The 24,163-nt window shown below is 38.5% G+C and overlaps 2 protein-coding genes and 1 long non-coding RNA gene across 3 annotated transcripts in view; 1 reads left to right on the top strand and 2 right to left on the bottom strand.

The window, feature by feature from the left end:
* Window positions 1–24,163, bottom strand: part of LOC309475987 (obscurin-like) — a 236,966-nt gene that overhangs the window by 27,032 nt on the left and 185,771 nt on the right. The window lies entirely within an intron of this gene.
* Window positions 562–23,819, bottom strand: LOC309476309 (SLAM family member 5-like). The gene is made up of 3 exons (XM_082139602.1): window positions 23,650–23,819; window positions 22,793–23,116; window positions 562–1,677 (listed from the first exon to the last, which is right to left on the bottom strand). The coding sequence occupies exons 2-3, from the start codon at window positions 23,079–23,081 to the stop codon at window positions 1,523–1,525; spliced, it is 444 nt and encodes a 147-aa protein (XP_081995728.1). The 5' UTR covers window positions 23,082–23,116; window positions 23,650–23,819; the 3' UTR covers window positions 562–1,522.
* On the top strand, window positions 12,765–13,658 carry LOC309475938. The gene is made up of 2 exons (XR_014197897.1): window positions 12,765–13,095; window positions 13,345–13,658. It is a non-coding gene; the product is annotated as an uncharacterized lncRNA (long non-coding RNA).

The following is a 24,163-nucleotide window of genomic DNA, read 5'->3' as shown; positions in this document are numbered from 1 at the left end:
GTCTGTCCTTTTAAATGCAAATGAGCTGCTGCTCCCGGCACAGAGGGCGGAGCTTCAAGAGCTTGTGTCCTTTTACCTCACACAGACATGCACTGAAAATTTCTAAAACTTTTAGCCTTTTATGTTCAAACCGGAGTCAGACAATGATGGAGAGACTCAAGAAGTGACATGTAGACAACATTTCTGAATGGTTAGTTGATGAATTTATGTAGCTTATGTATAGTTATCTTCTAGTCATTGATTAGCATATTCTGTCTTGATCATCTATAAATCTTGTTCTGGGGGCGGGGTTTATGTAAATTTTAGGGTTAGTGATGTCACTAAACCGGGAGGAATGTCGTGTAGTTCCTACCAGCAGTTTGTTGTAGTCCTTAAAAAACGATTTCTTTAAAAGAAAATATCTCCCTTTGCTTTAAACTTTGAGCGTTGTAACTATGCAGATGTTGTTTATGCTCAAACAGCAACAGTTAGAAAAGTTAAATCATAATCAACCACCCCTTTAAATGAAATATTGATGAATGTTCTAGGTTTGGCCACCAGATGGACCCACCATACACCATATGGAGAAAAGCATTTTTTTATTCAATGCCACAAAATAACAATCATTGACATTAGCTGCCAGAAAGAGATAAAAAAATATATACACAAATCACATCAAATGCACACATTTCTATCATGAATATGAATATCATTAATATAGATTTCTAAATCATTCCAGAATGGCCTTATAGTAGACTAATAGACTTACAGTAGACAAAATAAAACATTCAAAATAACTGGACGAATTCAATGTTATCTGCTCTGTTATTGCAGAATCCCTGACAACGTTCAAAAGACAACTGAAAACTCATCTCTACGGTGAGCACTTAACCTCATAATAAAAAAAAGTAAATAAAACTTTTCCTTTAATTCTCCTTTGTCTGGCTTATGCTACTCTGAGCAATGCCTGGACTTTGTATTTTGAGTTTTTTTTTTTTTTTTTTTTTTTGTCTCTTCCTAATGGAGAAAAATAAATAGGAAAAATGCATCTAGAATTAAGTCTGCTGAAAACTTGGTATCTTACACTGTTAAGATGTGTACATTTACACTGTTTAATTCTGTAAATGTGTTTTTATTCAACCGTCATACAATCTGAATTAATAGGTTATTCTTATTAAGACGCCCCTTCAATTAAAACATAAGCATATATTTGATTCATATCAGTTCGGAAGGAAATATTCAGTTAAACTATTGCATAAATCACTGAAATATGTTTACATTGTAATTTTGGAGTTTCTGCATACATTTATGAAAGGAAATTAAAATAGCATTAGCAACATAACATACATTGATAAAAAAATGTAAACAGTGTAATTAATGCATGGATTGTATTAAAGAATCCAATTAAATATTAAAGATTATTAATAGTTTTAGCCTCAGATGGAGAGAATAGGAAAGCAAAGCTTAATTTTGCCATCACTAAACAATTAGACCAGACATACTTTCATCTTTACGATTAAAAATCCAATATATGCCACAATATTTATGACATCGCTTCTGGTTTCTTCATTTGACCTCTTGAAGCTCTGACGTCATTGACCAGAAGAACAGCAGCGGCCGCAGAAGCCACGGCCATCAGCACAGTGGCGACCAATCGCAGCACAGCTTCAACTGAATCACAACAGGGGGCGTGGCCTTCTGGAGAAACAAATGAAACAAATGATAAAATTAAATTTCAAGATTTTCAACAAGCTGTCTTTCATTTCTTAGTCTTTCATGAATTTAGATCAAATGATCAAATGTTCATCTCCACACAAGAAAATTAATAATTAAAAACAGTTTTAAAAACATGATGACAGAAGCGCATTCATCATGTCTGGCATCTTAAGTTATAAGTCTCAATAAAATCAACACAGTGAATGAATGTGAATAATATCATCAGTGCTGTGGTACCTGCACATGTGTGACAGAGTGTGTTGATGTCCAGATGTGTGGTCTGGTTGCTGATGGGATTGTTCAGCACACAGCTGTAGGTGTTTTTATCCTGATATTCCACCTCCAGAGGTAGAGAGAGACTGATGCTGAGATCACACACACTGATGCTGGACAATACACTGATTCCTTTGTACCAGGAGAGAGTTGCATCACACACTTTCAACACTGATGAACACACTAATGAACATGATGACGATGATGATGATGATGAAGAACAGCGTGAAGAGTTACTGCTGATGACAGGAACAGGCAGACGGGCTGAAATAAAGAGAATTAATAATATGTAGGGAATAACTGACAAGACACTGTTGACTTCTTGATATTTTGTTCTGTAATTTGTCTCTCTTGTCTCTCATCAGCCATTTTGTATTTATAGCTAAATCTCAATAATCATAATACTTCTTTAAATCCCCAAAAGTTATCTTTACATGGGCCTAATACATTGTATAATATATCAAGTATATCAGATATCTAAAACTTATGGAAATACTAATTTAAACAATATGAAACTAGATTTTCATATATTTTTTAAAGGAAATATGAGTAGTGTCTGTGCAGAACTCACTCTCTCAGTGTTATGCAGTGGTTGTCAAGTAAATGGATTTAAACATTAAACAAAACTGATTAATATTTAAATCTCTTAAGTATTTGACTGCTTAAGTGTGTGTCCGAGACACTGCAAACATTCATTACATGATAGTACGCAATCACATGCTTCTCTAAAGCTATTTTGAAACAATGGGTATTGTGCAAAATTCTCTCTTGTGTTGAATTTAGGGGAAGTTAGGGTTGGGGTCAGGGTTATGGGATCTACAGTTTTCCCCACATCAAACATTATTTGTAGCGCCTCTCATCCAATAAATCACAATGAGCTTTGTTCTCTGTTACTTCTGTTAAGAAACAAAGTCTCAGCTTTAAAGTTATGCCCATTTTATCAGCAAATTCAAACAATAAATGTCGTTTTGACGATCTTAAATGTGACGACCCAGATCGCTGTAGCGCCTCAGTTCAAGCAGCAGTGCTAGGCTTTTCTCCCACTTTAATACAAGTTATGTCTCAAAAAACATGCATGAACATCAGAAGGTATGTTGAAAGATACAGTTCAACTTTCCGAAAATCCGCATCATGACTCATGTAATCACTTAAACTGTGTTTCATCCGCAGAAAGACATCAATAAAACAGCTTGTGAACAATATCAGTTAATGTTGCATTTACCTCAGGAAAGTTCACAGCTCTTTTAGTTAGCTATAAAAACACTATAAGAGCTTATTTATTGTTAATTATATGTTTGAATAAATTTCTCATGAAGAAGTATTACCAGAGTTCAAACATTTTAGCTTTTATTTGTGTAAATAGGCCATTATATCTGGAAATAAATAGCAGTTGAATATAGCTCTGTTGTTAATTTTAACCTCTTATATTATAGTGTACCAAATGAGAGGGTTTCCCTATATAGTTTGCAGCATTATTTGGGCAATAATTATTTCCTTATATATAAAAAAAAAAAACTATCGGCATCGGTGCATCTCAGTCTAAACAGAATTCAACATTTCATTATGAGTAAACAGAATTAGGCATTTTGTGAAATTCCTTTAGAGATAGTATTATATAAGGACAAACACATTTAACTTTTCATATTTTGTGAAAAGATGTCTTCGAGACCACCAGCTTGGGATTGTTAAGAGAAATGTGTTATATTATCATCTATTTCCTTTCGATCTTGTAAGATGTGGAAGTGAAGAAGTTCCATCAAGTGTTTTTGAACTAAAGCCAAATCATCACAGTAAAACTACTGGTAAGAAGCCAATCTTAAAAGAACCGTGTGTAAGATTGTGGCCAAAACTGGTACTGCAATCACTTTCAAATTACTGTAGAGCGGTGTATCCCCTCCCCCTGACTCGAGGTTGCCAGCTAGGCTGCAGGATCCAGCAGGATCGTAGGCTGCTACAAGGAGCTTCCAATGGTGACGAGTCCTACACAGTAAGTTTTTTTTTTTTTCTGTTAATTATGTTTATGCTTCATGAGAGATGTTTTGCGAAAGTAATTATGTATCGCAAAAATGTACTAATGGCGATTAGCCAAATATAATCGTAAAGATGTACGCTCATATGTGACAGTATTGTTAGAACAGTAGCTGTTAGTCTAACTTGTAACGGTAGGTATCTGTCATTAACGTAAGTACAATCACAAGCCTATGTCACTATGTGTAACATATCAAAGATACAGCTATTCATTTTTTATCCGACACGTGTGTAGCTGCAGCTGTGGTAACTAGAGCAGAGCTGGCAACCCGGATGCCGAAACACTACTGACTTCGTGATTAGTAGATAGGTGGAGGGTGGAGCATCAGGCCAAAACACAACATGACAACATCAACATCAGTTGAGGGCTGCAACTTCACTTTTAAATGACAATATCCTGGCCGGACTACTGTTGTCAGTGATATAAGTATTTGAAATGAACATGATTTCTTAGGGGCGGTTTCCCGGACCGAGATTAAGCCTAATCCTAGACTAAAATTGCCCTTTAAACCAGATTAACACAAATCTGCTTTCTCAGTCAAGGCTTTAAATAGTCCTAGATTTAGTTTAGTCCAGAGTTTAATAAGCTGATTTCCTGGAGAACTCCAAGACTAAATCGAGGCTTAAATTTAACCTGAAGAGCATGGATTGGACACCGTCTGTGAGATCTCTCCTGCTCTGGTGTTGTAAATGACGGAGGTCAGAAGGCCTCAAGGGTGACTGGATGTATGGTTGAGAAAGGAACCTTAGGCAGGTAGTCAGGATGAGGATGCAAATTCGCTTTTACCATACCTGGGGCCAAGACTAAGCAGGATGATGAGATTGACAGAGCCTGCATATCCCCATTTCTTTTTAAAGAAGTTATAGCCAATAGAAAAAAAAAAAACATTTTTAGGTTCAGAAGTTTGTCAGACGCTGACTCTAGAGGTTCAAAGGGGGTCTCAACCACACCCTCGAGGACTATAGCTAAGTCCCATGAAGGGATATTGGTTCTTACAGTCGTCTGGCCCCACGAATGAAGCGAGCGAGCAGAGGATGTCTCCTGAGTAGCACCCCTTCCACCAAGGCATGGCAAGCTGAAAGAGCGGCCACATAAACCCTGAAAGTAGAGGGGCATGTGCCTGTCGATAACTTTTCCTGCAGGAAGTCCATAACTGAACCAATCTGACAGTTGACGTGATCTGCATTATATGCTGTGAACCTCCTTTCAAAGACACCCCATTTACTGGCATAATTCTTTCTAGTGGAGGAGGCCCTAGCACTTAGAATGGTCTCAATAATGTTAGGCGAAAGCCCAGTGTCCCTCAGTTGGTACCCATCAGCGACCAAGCATGAAGGTTCCACAGGTAGAGCCTGGGATGGAATATAGTGCCCTCCACCTGAGACAGAAGGTCCCTCCTCTCCGGAATCACCCACGGTGAGCAGTCAAGAAGAGATATTATCTCCGAGAACCATACTCTGTTCGGCCAACGCGGTACTATCAGTAAGTAGTAAGACCCTTGTTGGTGAACTCTGGCTAGAACTCCTGGGAGCAGAGATACTGGAGGAAACGCATACAGGCACATTTGGGCCACGTGTGCACCATCGCGTCCAGACCCAGGGGGCTGGGTATCTCAGAGAGAAGTAGAGTGGACATTGCACTGTCTGGGAGGCGAAGAGGTCCACCTCCTTTTTGTGAATGACAGGAACATCTCCTGAGCCCAGAGAAAAATCTGCATCGCTGTTCTGTTCAGATTGCGTGAGTGCAGACCTCTCTGGTGATTTATTTAAGAGACTGCTGCTGTGACACCTGCACTAGGACATGAAAGTATTTCAGGGCCAGAAATACTGCCATCAGCTCAGGGCAGTTGATGTGCCAATCGAGCTGATGACTCTCCCATTCCCCTTGAGCTGAACGACCACTTAAGACCGCTCCCCAGCCCATCAGGGAGGCGTCTGTCATTTGCATTCTGCGACGGCAAGATGCACCTAGAGTGGGACCCGAAGCAAGGAACCAGGGTCTGAACCACGTAGAAAGGGAACAAAGCCACAGCGCGTAACCCTTACCATAAACCTGGATTATAGAAAGTCCGTGAAGCATTCAACTCGTGATTCACCAAAAACATGGATTTTTCGAAAGGACACAAAGCACTCAGTGCGTGCTCTTGCCTTTATTTGCCCTTGGGGATTGTATAGATGAAATCCCCCAGTTTTGAGCCACAACTGAAGTAGTCTCATGTGCAAAAGGCCCAGAGGGATCACTGTGGATGCAGCTGCCATGAGACCCATGTAATGTCCTGACCTAGCCAGATGTTGCTTAGGGTGTTTAAAATTGGTCTTAGCACGAGCGGGAGACAGTTGTGCCCCCGATGGTGATAGAGTCCCATTTAACCCCCAAGCATGTTACCCTCTGGGTGGGAGAGAGAACGCTCTTCTTGGCTGGACTCTGGAGGAGAATGGTATACCACTCCACAATCCACGTCTGTTATACCGGCAAATACGTGGCACTTGGTTGGGCGTCATAGAAGGAACCGTCACAGCAGCAGGAGCATGGGAAACGAGCCGGTCTGCGGGTCCGAGCGAGAAGTGGTCTGGGTCCTGGCAATAATAACCAGCAATTCCATCTAGAGGATCTTGGATTGGAGTTAAGGAGCTCCTATCTACAGTATGTCTGCCCTGCCCTGCGTGTGCAGACGTCACAAATCGCCTTGGCCAGATCGCAGAGATGCGGCAGAGGAATACAGTTCAATAGTTTATGGAATGTGGATACACCTACACCAGTGAAGGTCAGTACTCAACACGATACTTCTGATGTTATTAGCAACTATAGCATTGGTTAATGCTAGATCTGTTGCAAACAAAACATCCATTCTGAATGATTTCTTTGTATCATGAAAATGAAACATGGCTTACTGACGGGGATATAAGCCCCTTCTCCAAACTTTTACCTATGAACTGCAACTTTTTTAATACCCCGAGAACTGGTATAGGTGGCGGAATAGCGGCTATTTTTAGTTATCCTTGCTGAGAGAGTTACCAGAGTTTTGAGGTGCAGTAATTTTTAATTGCTCTTCCTAGTCCTGTATTACGTGTTCTTGTATATATACCTCCTAAATATAATGCAGACTTTATACAGGAGTTTTCAGACTTTTTATCTGTGATTGCAACTTCTTTGGACAACATTGTACTTCTTGGTGATTTTAACATTCATGTTTGTGGTCAATTGAAGCCTTTAGTCACAGAGTTTTTAAACATTGATTCATTTAATTTTCACAATGTGTAACTGGCCCTACTCATCAGCAGGGTCACACTCTTGATTTGGTCCTTTGCATGGGTATTTCTGTGTGCAATGTACAGATCTTTGATAATTATTTCTCTGACCATAAGCCTATTGTTTTTAATATTAGCCTCTAATGTGGTCTCCAAGAAAAACAGCCTGTTGCTTATTACTCTCATGCGATTACATCTAATACAGTCAGTGATTTTTACTTGATTCATTGATCATTAATTTATACTATTTAATCTCCATCTGTTTTAGTTGGTCCAGAAGAATTGATTAATCTGTTCAATGATGCTTGTTCTGATATCCTTGACCATGTTGCCCCATACAAATTAAGGAGATATAAGGCAAAAACCCAGCCATGGTTAAATGAAAATACTCGGTTACTTAAACAGGAGTGTAGGAGCGCAGAACGGAAATGGCAAAAAGATAAGCTTCAGGTATCTTACGAGGTTCTAAGAGAGTGTCTATGCAAATATGAAAAAGCAGTGAAAACATCAAGAGCAGAATTTTTTATTTTTTATGTTTATATTAGTATTATTTTTTATTTTTCCATTTTTATACTGTATTATTTCTTTGTATTTTACTGTGTTTCATCTAATCCATTTGAAATTGTACAGCACTTTGGTGCACACTGTGTTTTTAAGGTGCTTTATAAATAAACTTTGATTTGGCATTGCATCTCAGCCCCATAGAGAGAAGATGAGCGGGGATCGATCTCGATGTCGAAACGCAAGTTATTGAGACTAGGCCGGTATCAGCCAATCGTCTATGTAACATGGTCGAATGGAGGGACCCGATATTGGTAAGCGTCGCCCCCAAAAGCAAACCTTATGGCAAAATTTATATATGAAAGTATGCGTCCTTTAGATCGATCGTGACGAACCAATTGTGATGTTGAATTTGCGACACGATCATCTTTACAGTTAACATCTTAAACTTGAGCGCTTTGACAGTACGGTTTAAGCCTCGAAGATTTAAGATTGGGCGCAACCCCCCCATCCTTCTTGGAATCCTTCTATTAATAGTGGTATCAATTTTAACACTTCCTTTTGAGGGGATGTTAGATGTTCCGTGTCCTGGATGACAGCAGAAAGCAATGGAACATCTAACACTTCCCTAGAAACCGCTGCCCCCTGAATAACCAGATGTGGTGGGGATGTTAGTGGTTTCGTGAGGGTGTCAGGTAGAAGCTGATTGATTTGCATGCCTCGTCCCTGAAGGGGCACACCCCCACAGACCTGGGACAAAAAAACAAACAAAAAAAAACTCAGGATTTTTGTTTTAGGTCTATTATGAGACTGATGAGTGCGACGAGCAGGTCCCCAGTCTTTTGAATTCCTCAAAATTAAATGTGGCCAAAGAACAACCAGACAATATATTATCATTGAATTTCTCAGCAATAAATACAGCCAAATATAGATAAGACAAAAAAACATGGTCTGGGTGACAGGCTGTTTAAAACTTTCATAAGATCAGCCTGGTATTCTTGTAACAGCCATGGTGTGCAGCGCAGTACCAGCCTGACCCAAATGCATCTGATAATGCGATCGCCCACGAGCGTCTCTCCGATCTGAGGCAGCATAATCACGTGCCTTCGCACCCGCGATAGTCGAATGGGTCGACGTCGAGGGCACAAAGACACGCGATGTATACACATGTATACAATATATAATTATATATTTACAATCTTTATTTATAAAATGAGTGTTTATGGGACTATTTTGCTGTGATCACAGTAATCCGGCCACTGCACGAGCGATCGCCAGAGCTGTTCTCCTTTTGTCATCACGGGAGGAACGCTCGGAGGCGGCGAATTCACGAGATTCAGTCTCCTCTGCCCGAGCTGAAGAAGCGCAAAAGGACATTGCGAACTGCTGCACCGTCTCTCTCGCTCCTTAAGGCCAATTTATACTTCTGCGTCGGGTGCGCGTAGAAGGTACGGCGTAGCATACGCATTGACGTGTACCATACGTCGTACCCTTCGCCGTACCCTGACGCGCACCTCCTCAAAAATGTAACTACGCGTCGCAGCGACGCGGACCGCAAGATCTGTGATTGGTCGGCTGGATAGCATCGCGTTTCCTCCTACGCATTTCCGGAATGATCTTCTGCACTCTGCACCGCCCGCCCGCCATTTTTAAATTCCGAAGATCAGTGAAGAGCCATGGAAATAGACCAAGTGACCGAGAGATTGCTTGAAGAAGTGCAGAAATACAGCCATCTGTATGACTCCTTCAGTCGCCATTGCTCGTAGAAACCTAAACTCAAAACAGCCGCGAGGAATGTAAACACAGTGGAACTGGAACATTAAAACCCACCCGCGCCAACTAGCGTTTCGGCGGTGTAACTGCAGAGCAACACAGACATTCGCAGAAGTATAAATGCTCACGACGGCGTCGCCTACGTGCGTAGCCTACGACGTACACTACGGCGTACACTCGACGCAGAAGTATAAATTGGCCTTTAGCCAGAACGACACGCGAGCCCCACAATCACATTTAGGGCGCTATACCCCTTTGAAATAAGCAAAGCGAACGCGAAGCACTTTAACTGTGAACATTCCACTGTGCTCGCAATCACCATGCTCGAACGCAAGGGCAGCATATTCCCCAATCAAACAAAACAGCACTGGTGTGTGTCTGATTCAGCCATAGGATGTGAACACAGTGGCACACACCGTTTGTTTTGTAAATCACTCATTTTCTTTTTGTTTCACTTGTCAGACAGCATATAGAGGAAAAAGAGAGATTTTTCTGCACACTGCCTAGCAAAAACTAACTCCTAGCAAGATCTGTAGCAGATATAAAGATGTAAGAGAAGTTTTCTTGATGCACAAACACACAAAATGGTCTCTGAAGACAAAAGACCTGACGATACACCTGTGGCTCATCTATTTATAGCCTCGTGTCTCGGGTGCGCGCCGGTGACGTCATCGACCGAGGCTATTAAAGGGATACTTCACCTCTGTAAAGATGAATGTGTATTTAAAATAGGTAATTTATGTTTAAGAAATGTGCAATTATTTTTGAATTTGGAGCTTTCTAGACTGAGAAAAGCCAGAAAATGTATTTTTGGCTTATGTGGATGAAAGACAACAACTCCCAGAATGCACGTGCTTCGCTGGCTTAGGAGGCCACTCCCAAGCCACGCCTACCGGTAAGAGAGCGCAGTAAACAACAAGGCTAGGCTACTAGTGAGACTCCGTGACTAGTTTGCCCGGGATTTCGAGATCGCCCAAAATGTCCGGAATTCGGCTTTTGCGTTCTACAGTCGCCATTCATTATGTTTACTGTGGCGAGCAGGACGAGGCTGAGGGCCGTGGGAGAACGGCGCGAGGCCGGTGGCATGATTACTGATGAGCGGTACCTGTGAGATGCACCAGTCTTGTATCTCTCACGGAGGAGTAATTTTGCAATTTTCTTAGCAATGTTAAAACGCACATCAACCGATCACTTGTTTAGCGTTCATGTAAACACTACATTCAGATTCACCAATCGGAATGATTTCAGTTAGATTGAAACAAAAGGTGTGCATGTAAACAATGAATGGCGACTGCAGAAAGCAAAAGCCGAATCCCGGACATTTTGGACGATCTCGACGGCCGGACATGTCCGGGAAAAAGAGGATGGTAACCCCTACTACTCAGCTTTCTCCTACTACTCAGCTTTCTCCACAGAACAAGAGCCTGCTAGCTTAGCTTCCAAAAAAAAAGACGGCTGACACTATGTGTACATTCTGTGAGTGAGATCCCACCCTCTATGGGCGGGTTGAAAACATGCGGAACAGCCCCTCCTACTGGCTGTAGTCTTTAGCCTCTGGCCCAAAAATCCTCCGATGACGCAAAATGACGATTTTTGCGTCATTGAAGGATTTTTTCCAGACAAAAAATACATAAATCTCTCATCTCAGGGGGATATGAGGGTAGAAAGCACGGTAATTCGAAAATACTACAGGTTTTCTACTAATACAAAGCTTAATGCTAAATCCTGAAGTATCCCTTTAATACCTCCGGGTCAAATCTATTGACGTGTTTACACACTATATTCACAGCTGGTCACGATTAAAGACGTTCCCAATGCGCTAAGCAGCGCAGCATTGATTGTAGCTTTTTAAAGGGAACACTTATTTCGATAGCAAATAAAGACACTCGTTTCAAAGCAGAGGTGCTGAATGACATTGCGATTCATTACCTGACCAAACTGATATAAATCAATAAAACAAGTTATTCTGCATACATATGTACATTCAGCTTTTGGAAAGCAGAATTTTTTTAACATTTTTTTTACATGTTTAAGTAAGTTTTATGCCCTTTCTAGTTTGAAATTCTTTATTTCGCTTTATTTATAATGCCAATATTTTTTACCTTCAGATGGAAACAGCAGAGGGACGTTTATAACACTAAGACTTCAGATTTCACCATTTAAGATGCCAATAAAAAAACTAAGCAAACGCAGTGATATGTTAGTTTGATACATGATTTTGGTATGAAACTATAAAAAAAAAAAAAAAATTCTTACCAAAGAAACTTACCAACCAGACGCCAAAAACACAAACAGCAAAAAACAAACGAGCAAAACATTTTCTTCATCAGTTCATCACTGATGTGAAAATTGCTTCAGTCTGTGTCAGTCTGTGTCTGTTGGGGGTTGCACTTCAGTTCTACTGAGTTTTTTTCTCCTAACCCATATGGAAAAGGTTTGCTAAAAACTCCCGTGATTCTTATATGTTCCAACAGAATATTGTAAGGGACATATATGCTGCAAAAACCACATATATAAATTGTATAATATTAGTATATTTTTAATCATATTATGTCATATATGTCCTACATACAACTGAAGCCATATAGATTTTCATGATGTAAAAACATAGGAAAATAATGCTAATTTAATATGAATGTCCAGCATGGACGTGTATAAAACACAGTGCAGTTTATCAGTATAAGGCTTTACTTCACTCATGCTTGTTCTTATCTTGTCCTAAGTCCAGCCCTATGCCTGTTGTCAATCATGGTTACTGTATATACTGTATAATCAGCCTTAGATGAAACACAACATTTAAACTACACACACAAGCACACATTTATTAGAGTGTGTTCTACAAGATACAGTTGCATATTTCACATATAAATAGTTTTCATTTTAAATCCTGCATCACCTGTTTTCATTTTCATTTGTGACAATTTCTCTAAACTTTATCACAGTAGGCCTACTATGGTATACAACAGTTCTATTCTTAACCTACAAACATAAAACTTTCCTAAATGCCGAAGTGATTCTTATGGGTAAAATAAATAAAAAAATCTAAAAAAAATTATTCAGTGGCTTAGTAAATATCACAGAAATAATTTACTTTATTCACTTAATAAAATCTCTGAATATCATTTACTTGATAGTTTGAGTTGAACATACCGAAATAATTGACTAAAACTCCAACAATTAATTTTGTCTGAAATTTACAGTTAATAAAAATAAGTTTTTCACAAAAATAATTTAGTATTTGACTAACCAATTATTTATTTAAAATACACTGAGCTAATATATTTGTGAAATTTCCATCACCATATTTGAGAATGGATAATTAAACTGATCTGTTTCAAGAACCACAAATATTACTTAAATAAAATCAATATTATTAATATTTAACACGCATAAGAAATTGATTAAGTTTACTCAATTAAAACAATGCACACCCTCCCCCACCCTCTGACGTGACGACGACAGCTCAACGGTTGAGTGAGCGCGCGCTGTATGAACTCTCTTCAGTCTCCAAAGCAACAGTTCTCCTCTTTTCTTCTCAGCGGCGCAGAATTGGTGCATTTCCTCTGTGAAATTCAGGTGTGTGTATGTTTTATTTGATCTGTATAATCATTAATGTGCTTTAAATCATTTTATTTAATGCGAAAGAACATACAGAGAGACACAATGTTACTCACCAGTTAAACGAGTGTCGACTCGCGCCTGCCTTTTCGCATGATTGTAACGCCTTGCATATAAAACACACGACTATATTCCTAAAGATAATGAATATAACTAATTTGGATGATAAAATGTCCTCAGAACTGTGCACTGTGTGTTTATTGGCAGGTTATGGAGTCAGTCGCGTCGCAGCATCTTTGGGCCGTGAGTGACGCAGGACGGCGGTGTAAAGTTAGAGGTTCCCCCGCAGTGGCGAGTCTATCTCCGGGATGGGACTCAGCGCTGATCCGGTGGATACTGGATAACAGACCGGTTGATTACACTTGAATGTTTAGGCCTAAATGTTTAATTTTTACTTAGAAAATGTTTCTTACATGAGTTTAAATGTAGGCAATATTGTATACGTGTTAAAAATAGTATAAAATATGCTGTATTGCTGTAGGCTACTCATCGACAATAAAGGCCTATGTCATGTAGTTATACCGGTGGTTGTATGGAATATTTTTACAAAGGTTTAGAGGAAATAAAAAAAAGTTTATATTACTGGCATATAAACACAGTTAATATTACTCATAAATATTTGTTTTTAAATGTTTCCCCCCCCAATTATTTCTATTAAATTTTATTTGTTAATGTACCAAATGCAGTTACTCAGATCTATTTAATTTGTTTCACTTACATTTACTCAGTTAATACAGTGTATGTAATTGATTTCACTGCTTAAAAATCTAATCAATTCTAAGTGTAAAAATGTTTAACCAAAAAATTGAGTAAATCATATTAAAAGTTTTTAGAGTGCATCACCACCAGAGTTCATGTCACATATACAAAAACATATTCCAGCCAATTTTCAACATTTGAATCACTGTTCTAGAAACATATTTGACTCAACTTTGTTCATTTGCAATAATATGTTATGATTTGTTCACAAACAACAGGCCCAGACAGTTCACAAATAATGTAAATACACGGTCTTACAATGTCATTGCTTTATAACTGCTCTTTCAAATCCTGTAGGAAAATGAACAGTCTTCATAAAGGTTTGTCATCATATATTCACCCTCATGTTGTTTCAAACCTGTATGAATTTCTTTCTTCTGCTGAACAGAAAGGAAGATATTTAGAAGAATGTCATTAACCAGACAGTTTCTGGTCCCATTGACTTCCATAGTAGGAAAAAAATATACTATGGAAGTCAATGAGACCAGAAACTGTCTGGTTACTGACATTCTTCTAAATATCTTCCTTTCTGTTCAGCAGAAGAAAGAAATTCATACAGGATTGAAACAACATGAGGGTGAGTATATGATGACAGAATTCTCATTTTAAAGTGGAGTATCCCTTTAAAAATTTGCCAACTGCATATAAGTGAATCAGATGTTGGTCATCAAAACATGAAATCTGTATGAAACACATAAACAAATTACACAAAATGTGTATAAATTCTATATGACTTTAATTTGAATAGCATATGATTCAATATAAGAACTTTAAATGATTTATATATGAATTTTATATATTTCTACTAATACCATACACATTTGCATACTTTTTTCATGTAAAACTCATATAAGTCTTTTAACAGTATTCATATATGAAGCAAAAATCCCCTATAAGTTTTATGTGTGCTATTTAGTATGAAATGGGCCATAATCGGTCTGATTTTGTATAGGACATATATTGGCCTTATATGAAACACAGAAGGTAATTCTGGCTGATTTAAGTAAGGAAGATATATGGTTGCTATATATGAACCATGCAGGTTTTTTTCATATGGGAAACCACAGTCTGTCATGTTTTTGTTGAACTGTGTGTCATCGCATTGATGATACTGGATTGACTTATGACCTCTCATTTGAGACAAGTTTAAATTAGTAATGTAGTCTAGAAAAAAATACTATGGCTTACTATATTATGTGCAAACAAAAAATATTAAACAACGAGACGATTGCTGGCCAAAGAAAGGGAACATCAAATGGGAATTTCATTTACTTTTAAATTTCAGCATAAACTGGTAAAATCATTTATTCTGATCTGCGGTCACAACAACAAATACATGCTCAAATTAAACGCATCAGTGTATCTGTTTTCATGACTTAACTAAACACATTGTGTAAATGTTTACAGCACATGGTGGTATAAGTAGCATGACTTAAAAGCTAACTGGATCAGGAATCTGCTAACAATGAGTCCAAACAATGTGACAAAATTGGAGAAGTAGCTGAGTTAATTTTCCTATTTACAATATGTTTGTTCATTTGAATAAAGCTGGAAATAATTGTATTGAAAAACAAGTTCTATATAGATAGATAGATAGCACTTTATTGTCCGTGTACACAGAAATTTGTCTTGCAATACAAACTCCAATTACAACACAACAACCTAAAAAAGCTAAAAACATAGAAGTTACAGCAACGTACAGCATCTTCTCTAGAAGTTACTGTAAAAGCCTTGTCTATAAATGGAGGAAGTTCAGCACTGCTTCTGCTCTTATGATGAAATAGTGGCGAATGCTCAATGTTAAGAAGAATCTTGGTGTTTCTATAAGAAAATATCATTTTCTTATGAATTTTTCTTATAAATATCATTCACTTCCCAACCATTGTGCGCTCCACACTCCTTTCCAGTGGGTGGTGGGAATACACCATTTATGTTGGTCTGACAACCGCCATTAAACACCAGAAGAAGAAACCTGAGTTGACAGAGAATGTTTATACTGAGCTTTGTGAGACCGCTAAACCTGGATATAAAGTTATATTATATAAACCAGGTGGGCTTTATCTGGATTTGTCAAGTCTAAGCCTACTCTGAAACTCAGAGTTTGTTCAGCTAGCTTCGTGCAACAGGCCACAGCTTGTGATTTTCAAGCAATCCTGAAGAGCTTGATGAGCTGGTTTAGTTGTGTTTGATTAGAGTTGGAGCTGAACTCTGCGGGACAGTGTGTCGTTGAAGACCTACACTTTAGTGTTCTGTTGTTTCTCTTCCAGCTTTCTCCACTCTTAACAAAAGATTCTGCAGGGTTCTATATAGAACCCTAGGGTTTTTGACTTAATTCTAAAGAACGATTTATACCAAAAAAAAGGTTCTATAGAAAAATGTCTTGATAATTTCATACACTCTTAAAAAAACAGGGTTGTTTTAACCCAAATGTCAAATTTGAGTTCATATTTGAACCCCAGATATTGTTCATATCTGTTTCACGATTGACCAAATCCACCACACGACAAAATCAAACGGATAAAAAACGTAGACCACACTTTATTGATATTTAAATAGTATATGGCTTATGTTAAACTTTCTTCTTGTTCAAACAGATGCTGTATTAAGCAGTACATAAAGTATTAAATGAAAACATCTCTGAAACATCTGTGTATTTGACAAATATTGCATTTATTTCACTTCAGCTGTGATAAAGTATCCGGAGTCGTGTTCTGCCATGCAGCAACTGTGGTGAGGGGACATAACTTCTCCGTTCCCTCCTTCAGAGAATGAGGGTTACATGTACATATATGTAACCGAGACTTTCCTTTTCAGTCGGTCATGTTCGACGTTATGTCGACGTCACGACATATTTGGAGTCCCTTTGGAAAATGCCACGGTTGCTGCCAAATCCAGTTTTCCCTACGTAAGTCAAGTCAAGTCAAGTATATTTGTATAGTGCTTTTCACAATACAGATTGTATCAAAGCAGCTTCACAGTATTAAATTAAAATAATACAACAAGGTTTGTTTCAAGTGGAATTTATTGATTGATAAAATTAAATTAAATATCCCCAAAATATCCCCAACTGAGCAAGCCAAAGGCAACAGTGGCAAGGAACCGAAAAACTCCATCAAGTGACCTAATGGTGTCCTAAAACTCCATCAGGTGACCTAATGGAGAAAAAAAAACCTTGGGAGAACCCAGGCTCAGTCGGGGGCCAGTTCTCCTCTGGCATTTATGAGCTAGAGACCGGATTGTATTTTGAACTGTAAGATTAAAAATATTATATGAATGCCTGGCTGAAGAGATGCGACTTTAATCTAGTTTTAAACTGGGAGAGCGAGTCTGAGCAACGAACAGTATCAGGAAGACTATTCCAGAGTTTTGGAGCCAAATGTGAAAATGCTCTTCCTCCTTTAGTGGTTCTGGATATCCTAGGTATGACCAAAAGCCTTGAATTTATTGATCTTAAAGAGCGCGATGGATTATAGGGCGATAGAAGATCCATTAAATAGACTGGAGCTAAGCCGTTTAGGGCTTTATAAGTCAATAGCAATACCTTGTAATTAATACAGAACTTTATAGGTAACCAATGCAATGATGATAAAATCGGTGTTATATGATCATATTTTCTTGATCTCGTAAGAACTCTAGCGGCGGCATTTTGGACTAACTGTAGCTTGTTTATTGAGGATGCAGGACAACCAGCTAATAAAGCATTACAGTAATCTAGTCTCGGGGTCATGAATGCATGAACTAACTTTTCTGCATCAGAAACTGATAGCATATTACATAGCTTAGCAATGTTTCTAAGGTGGAAAAAGGCAGTTTTTGGAACATATGAAATATGATTTTCAAAAGACAGGTTGCAATCAAGTATAACACCCAGGTCTTTTACTGTGGATAAAGTAACAGGACATCCTATGATGTTAAAGTTGTATTGTGCGAGGTTTTGTGGGCGGTTTTTTGAACCGATAAGTATTACCTCTGTCTTGTCTGGATTTAATAAAAGAAAATTACGCGTCATCCAATCTTTTATATCTTTAACACACTCTGTCAATTTGGAAAATTTAGCGTTTTCATCCGGCCGTGATGAAATATATATTTGAGTGTCATCAGCATAACAATGGAAACTAATTCCATGTTTCCTTATAATATTTCCAAGTGGCATCATACATATTGAGAATAACAGAGGGCCTAATACAGATCCCTGCGGCACTCCATAGTTTACTGGAGTTATGATCGATTTTTCTCCATTTAAATAGACAAAATGGTAGCGGTCAGATAGGTATGATTTGAACCAGCTTAATGCTTGTCCTTGAACACCAGTATAATTTTGTAGTCGATCTAAGAGTATTGTGTGATCTATAGTATCGAACGCAGCACTAAGATCAAGTAAAACTAGTATTGAGATACAGCCTTGGTCAGAAGCTAAAAGTAAATCATTTGTGATTTTAACGAGCGCAGTTTCAGTGCTATGATGCGGTCTGAATCCAGACTGAAACTTTTCATAGATATCATTTTGTTGCAAGAAAGAGCCCAGTTGAGCGGACACCACTTTTTCTAATATTTTAGACATAAATGGAAGATTTGAAACGGGTCTATAATTTGCTAGGTTATTATGATCTAATTGTGGTTTCTTAATGAGAGGTTTTATAACTGCCAGTTTAAATGTTCTTGGAACATGACCAAAAGATAAAGACGAGTTAATAATATTGAGGAGAGGCTTTTCCACTACAGGTAACACTTCTTTCAATAGTTTAGTTGGTATAGGATCTAATAAACATGTTGTTGTTTTAGATGAAGTGATAAGTTTATTTAACTCTTTTTGTTCTATAGTTGTAAAGCACTGTAATTGTTCTTTCGGGGTGATAATTGAAGCTGAATTATAAGGCGCAATTGAAGATTGAACGTTTACAATTGTGGTTCTGATGCTTTCTATTTTCTCAGTGAAGAAGTTCATGAAATCATTACTACTGAACTGTAACGGGATATTTTGTTCGGGTGACGTCTGTTTATTTGTTAGTCTAGCCACGGTGTTAAATAAAAACCTTGGATTGTTTTGGTTGTTTTCTATTAGTTTGCGGAGGTGCTCAGCCCTGGCCGCTTTTAGGGCCTTTTTATAACGTGACATACTGTCTTTCCACGCGATTCTAAAGACCTCTAAATTAGTTTGTTTCCATTTACGCTCTAAAATACGGGTTTCTCTCTTTAAAACGTGTAGTATTGTTGTACCATGGTGCTTTAATTTTCTCTCTGACCTTTTTTAATTTAATAGGTGCAACCACATCCAATGTTCTAGAGAGAATGGTGCTCATAGTGCTAGTTAGTTCTTCTAGTTCATCTGTTTGTTTGGGTTCAGGCAGCAGCTGAGACAGATTAGATAAGCAATTTGAGAAATTATCTATGGTGGATGGGAGGATTGTTCTGCCTGGTTGATAACGCGGCGCCGCATGACATATTACAGCAGTACGTAATATGCAAGTTACCATGTAGTGATCAGTGACATCATCACTTTGTGGAATGATATCTATATCGGTTGGATCGGTTCCATGTGATATAATTAAATCGAGTGTATGATTAAGATGATGAGTTGGTCCGGTGACGTTTTGCTTGACCCCAAATGAATTTAATAAATCTGTAAACGCAGCCCCTAACGCATCATTTGGATTATCTACGTGTATGTTAAAATCTCCAACAATTAATGCTTTATCGACATTGACTAATAGGTCTGAGAGAAAATCTGCAAACTCTTTTAGGAAATCAGCGTAAGGCCCTGGCGGTCTATATACGGTAGCCAAGGCTAGAGATAATAGGGATGTTTTTCTAATATCTAAGAGCGTAACATTTAGTACAAGTACTTCAAATGAAATAAACTTATAACCCGTTTTCTGAGTAACATTGAGAATATCTCTATAGATTGTTGCAACACCGCCGCCACGGCCAATCAGACGGGGCTCATGCTTATAACAGTATCCAAATGAAGTAGACTCATTTAGACCGAAATAATCATTTGGTTTAAGCCAGGTTTCAGTAAGGCAAAGTACATTGAAGCTATTATCTGTGAGTATTTCATTTACAATAACTGCCTTAGGTGTGAGTGATCTAATGTTTAGAAGACCTAGCTTTAGAAATTGTTTTTGTTTACTAATAGCAACATTTTCTGTTTTAATAACAATTACATTTTTCCTAGGTCCTGCAGTAGATGTATTATTTGATCTCACTAAACGAGGAATAGACACGGTTTCTATGCAATGTTCTACACTAGTATTTATATCAGTTAAGTTGGTGCAGCAGAGACTATGATTTGGACTTTTGGTTATAGTCAAAGGGTATTTAACATTTTGGAGATGTTATCCGACAGACGATCTGCTCCGAATCTGCTTGGGTGTAAGCCATCAGCACGGAAAAGCCTAGGACGCTCCCAAAACAGATTCCAATTATTTACAAAGAGCAGTTTCTGCTCATTGCACCATGACATTAACCATTCATTTAGCGCAAATAACGAACTGCTGAACTTTTCATGCCCTAGTCGGTACGTGGGAAGCGGTCCTGACACAATGATCGTTGTTTCAGGCGATGTGCTGCGTACCGTATCGATCAGATTCCTGAAGTCTTTCTTCAGAATCTCCGTCTGGCGCAGCCTGATGTCGTTCACTCCCGCGTGCAGGACCACAGTTCCGACGCGCTCGTCACCGTTCAGGATCTCGGGAACGCGAGCAGCGATTTCAGAAACACGAGCACCAGGAAAGCAGTGACTGTGCACCTTACTTTTACCTAACGTAGTGTGTACGTGCCGAACGATGGAATCGGCGATGATCACAGCATCGCGTTCTGTTTCGCGAAGAGGGGAGAAGCGGTTTTGTGTGGATAACTCGAAAACCGGGAGGGTCGGAGAGAGTCTTGGTCTAAACCTGACTCGCGTCTTCCGCTGCGGAACCACCCAGGCTTCGTGGTGGCGTGTTGGAGCCGGAGTGAACGAGACCATGGCTGATCGCGACCGATGCTGAGGAACGCACGGAGTAGACGCGGTCGGAGTCAGCGGGTTAGTAACGTTAAACACTGATTTGTGTGCATCGGCGCGTGATGTTTCAAGAGCTAAACACCGGTCTCTCAGCTCGGCCTGTCTCAATAAAAGGTCGTGGATCTGTTTCTCAACAGCTTCCAGCTCAGACTTACCGTCATCGTTGACGAAAACAACATTGGTTTGGTATCATTTTAAGTGTCTCAGTGCGATTGGTAAAGTGGTCTTAATTTCATTACAGTCATTGGTTTAATGAGAAAGATTGAGAACTTCGGAGAATCCTGTCTCTCCTCTCTGGGTGATATCTCTTTAAGATATCTCAAGAAACCAGGTGCTACCCCCCTGGGGTACATGGATTGGCCCAAACAACTCTAAACAATATTTGTATAACCCTTTTTGTTCTGGTCTAGGTATTTAAGGCGAGGTGACAGAGCAGTCTTTGGGACTCTTTACCAGGATCATCCCCCATACAGTGCTGTTTCAGTGTTTTCCTGTTGGAGAGCACTGACACACCACTGTGTGTCTCTGTCAGGGAAACATTACTTACTTTTAGAGTCATCTTTGAGTAAATTATGTCATGTATTTCTCTGAATTGGCTTTTAATCATTTACTTCTTTAATTGGCATGATACATTTTTACCTGACAAATAATGTTACATCTTGATTTATTCAGAAGTTTCAGAAATCATTAATTTTAGTAGATTAAAAGTGCAGTCTGGTGTTTCCGCAAATCTTTGTCCAGGATAGATCAAACTGAAGGCACTTTGAATGGAGCATGGGGCACATCTTAGGAAGACCTTCTGATTTCTGACTATTCCCTGACTTAGCATGTTGTATGCTGCAACTATTATAAAAAATTACACCTATGGGTCAGTAGTGAGCGGCCGCTTAGGGTAAAATACTTGCACTGCACCCTCTGACTATTTCAGAACTGGCTAGTTTGTGATCGTGAGCGCACATTCGCAACGTGACGTCTCAAAGTGACACTAGGTCCATAATGAACGAATATTTGAAATTATGAGATGCCCAGAATAATCAAAGATCTAAATTAATTCATAATCAATATTTATGATTATTTTCTAATCAGAAACACGATCTAAATTTGATTATCATTTGAAATTGGAGTCAGATTATGCATAGAGCTAAAGTAATATTAAAACTAAATTCCAATAAATTAAGTGAACTTCACTGGAGCGCTGAAAAGACATACACGCATTAAACCTTCGCCAGGCCGTTGGATTCCGTCGTTGGGCCAATGGATGGTCCTTACATGCCTCAACTGCATATTACATGTAGCCGGCAGCAAAATTAATACATTCTAACTAGGCTTTTTGATTTAATTAACTTTGACTGAGGTCACATCATAAATGTTTTCTGTGATTGTATTGACTAGACCCTGAGCTCAGTAAAGGTATACGCACAAGAAACTGTTCTCAAGTGCTTGTGGAAGAGGTTTGTCTTCAGCTGCTTGGTGAAAGTTGTGATGATCTCAGCAGATCAGGAGAAGATTACGAGATTAACATTCGTTTCACAATCATCTTTTATGGTTCACACTGAGTTTGGGTGGAGTTCCTGTTTAACTGTTAAAGACATGTGCTGCACGATCTTTTCTCAGAAATAACCACGCATCCACAGCCGTGGAGACCCGATCGGTCTCAAATAGTCTGAATATAAACACTTATTATGTGTGTACCGTAGTGTTTCATAAGACAAAAACACGGTTTGGAAAATGGTTTCATGATGGACTCTCTCATTATATAAAATTTGAACAACAAAAAAAGCTATGGACTGCTGATGGAAACACAAGATACTGATGCTACTTTTGATGCTTAACTGTGTCAATAAATAAGCAAAATCTGTAATATATAGTGAGCTGTATTTCTCTACTCACCATAGACAGTAACATTGAATCTGTATGTAGACGCTGAGCTACTGCGGCTGATCTCAACTACATAAACTCCAGCATCTTCAGTTCTGATGTTCATGATGGTCAGAGATCTAGTCTTCTCATCCAGCTTCAGTCTGTCTCTGAATCTCTCATCAGAAACATCAAGGATCGCATTGTTCACTCCATCAGTTTTAGCTATAAGAGGCCCGTTAGTTCCAAATGTCCATAGTATCTTTTCACCTTTCTGTATTTCAGTAACATTAATCTTTAGGGTGACAGAATCTCCATCCATCACTGACACTGACTTCAGTTCATCAGCAAACACACCTGGAGAACACACAGAAACAGTCTCTCAGACACACGTTAACGTTAAGTTTAATGACGATTTAACTGAAGTTTGAAGTAGTTTTGAAATTATTACAAAGTTTGAAACAACAGTGTGGAAAATACAGATATCTGAATTTATAAGTCTTGGTTTAATGTCTCAGCTAGTAAATACGATAGTGGAAAAATCTCATTTTTTTATTGATGGTGGAACTGAAGTTCATTACAGCTCCACAAAAATAACATCTTACTGGAAAATATAAACACTTTGTACCTTAAAATGAGGATAACTGACTGAAAGTACAGATGTTCTGTTTCATATCCTAATTTAACAGGAAAACGACCAGAATATAATTGATAAATAAATGAATAATGTTGATGAGACTAATGCACTAAATCTGTGAATGATGTGAAATGAATCTGACTGCATTTCATAGTAATATCTGGGAATAAAAGCAAGATCACATCTGATCTGATTTTAATAGAGTTAGATTGATCTTTACTAACTAGTGCATAAACAAAGTTTTGTGACTCACCAACCAGATGACAAAAGCACAGACATAAAAAAAAAGAATGTTTTTTCCTTAACCATTTTCTTCCTTCAGCTCTGGCGTTTGAATGAGCTTTAGTGAACAGTAGTAAAGTCTACTTCTGTCTCTGTGTCTCGGCTGAGTGAGAATGAGTGTAGTCAGTGTGTTGACACTGTAGTTCAGTTTCACAACAGTGATCTTTTTTTTTTTTCATTGGGCTGTGCCTTGTGTTGCCTTCCTCTTCATGTTCATGACTTTAGGATGTTTTTCACCTTGCCTGTTTTGGGGTGTTCTGTCTGTTCTCATTCCTGGATGGTTTGCTCTTACTGTGACATTACTGTAAAGGACTTAGGGCTAGGCGATATGGCAAAACATTTTATCAAATTGTGTATATATAAAGAGCTCTTTTCCAATACGCGATAAACGCCATTTAAAAAAAAAAAAAATTAGTTTGTCATGTCATTTTGCTGTGTACTGAACCTATTCACTGCTCCATCAACGTTTCATGTCAAATCGCTAT

This window comes from Leuciscus leuciscus (assembly GCF_965113295.1).
Source record: "Leuciscus leuciscus genome assembly, chromosome: 15".
Classification (NCBI taxonomy): Eukaryota; Metazoa; Chordata; class Actinopteri; order Cypriniformes; family Leuciscidae; genus Leuciscus; species Leuciscus leuciscus.
This window is presented reverse-complemented; position numbering and strand designations above follow the sequence as displayed.

Bases quoted from the DNA above. Each gene is read 5' to 3' on its own strand.
- LOC309476309 (XM_082139602.1), bottom strand. From the start codon at position 23,081: ATGGATGGAGATTCTGTCACCCTAAAGATTAATGTTACTGAAATACAG. The intron at 1,678-22,792 runs GTGAGTAGAGAA...TTGTTTCTCCAG, and splicing joins ATTCAATGTTACTGTCTATG to AAGGCCACGCCCCCTGTTGT.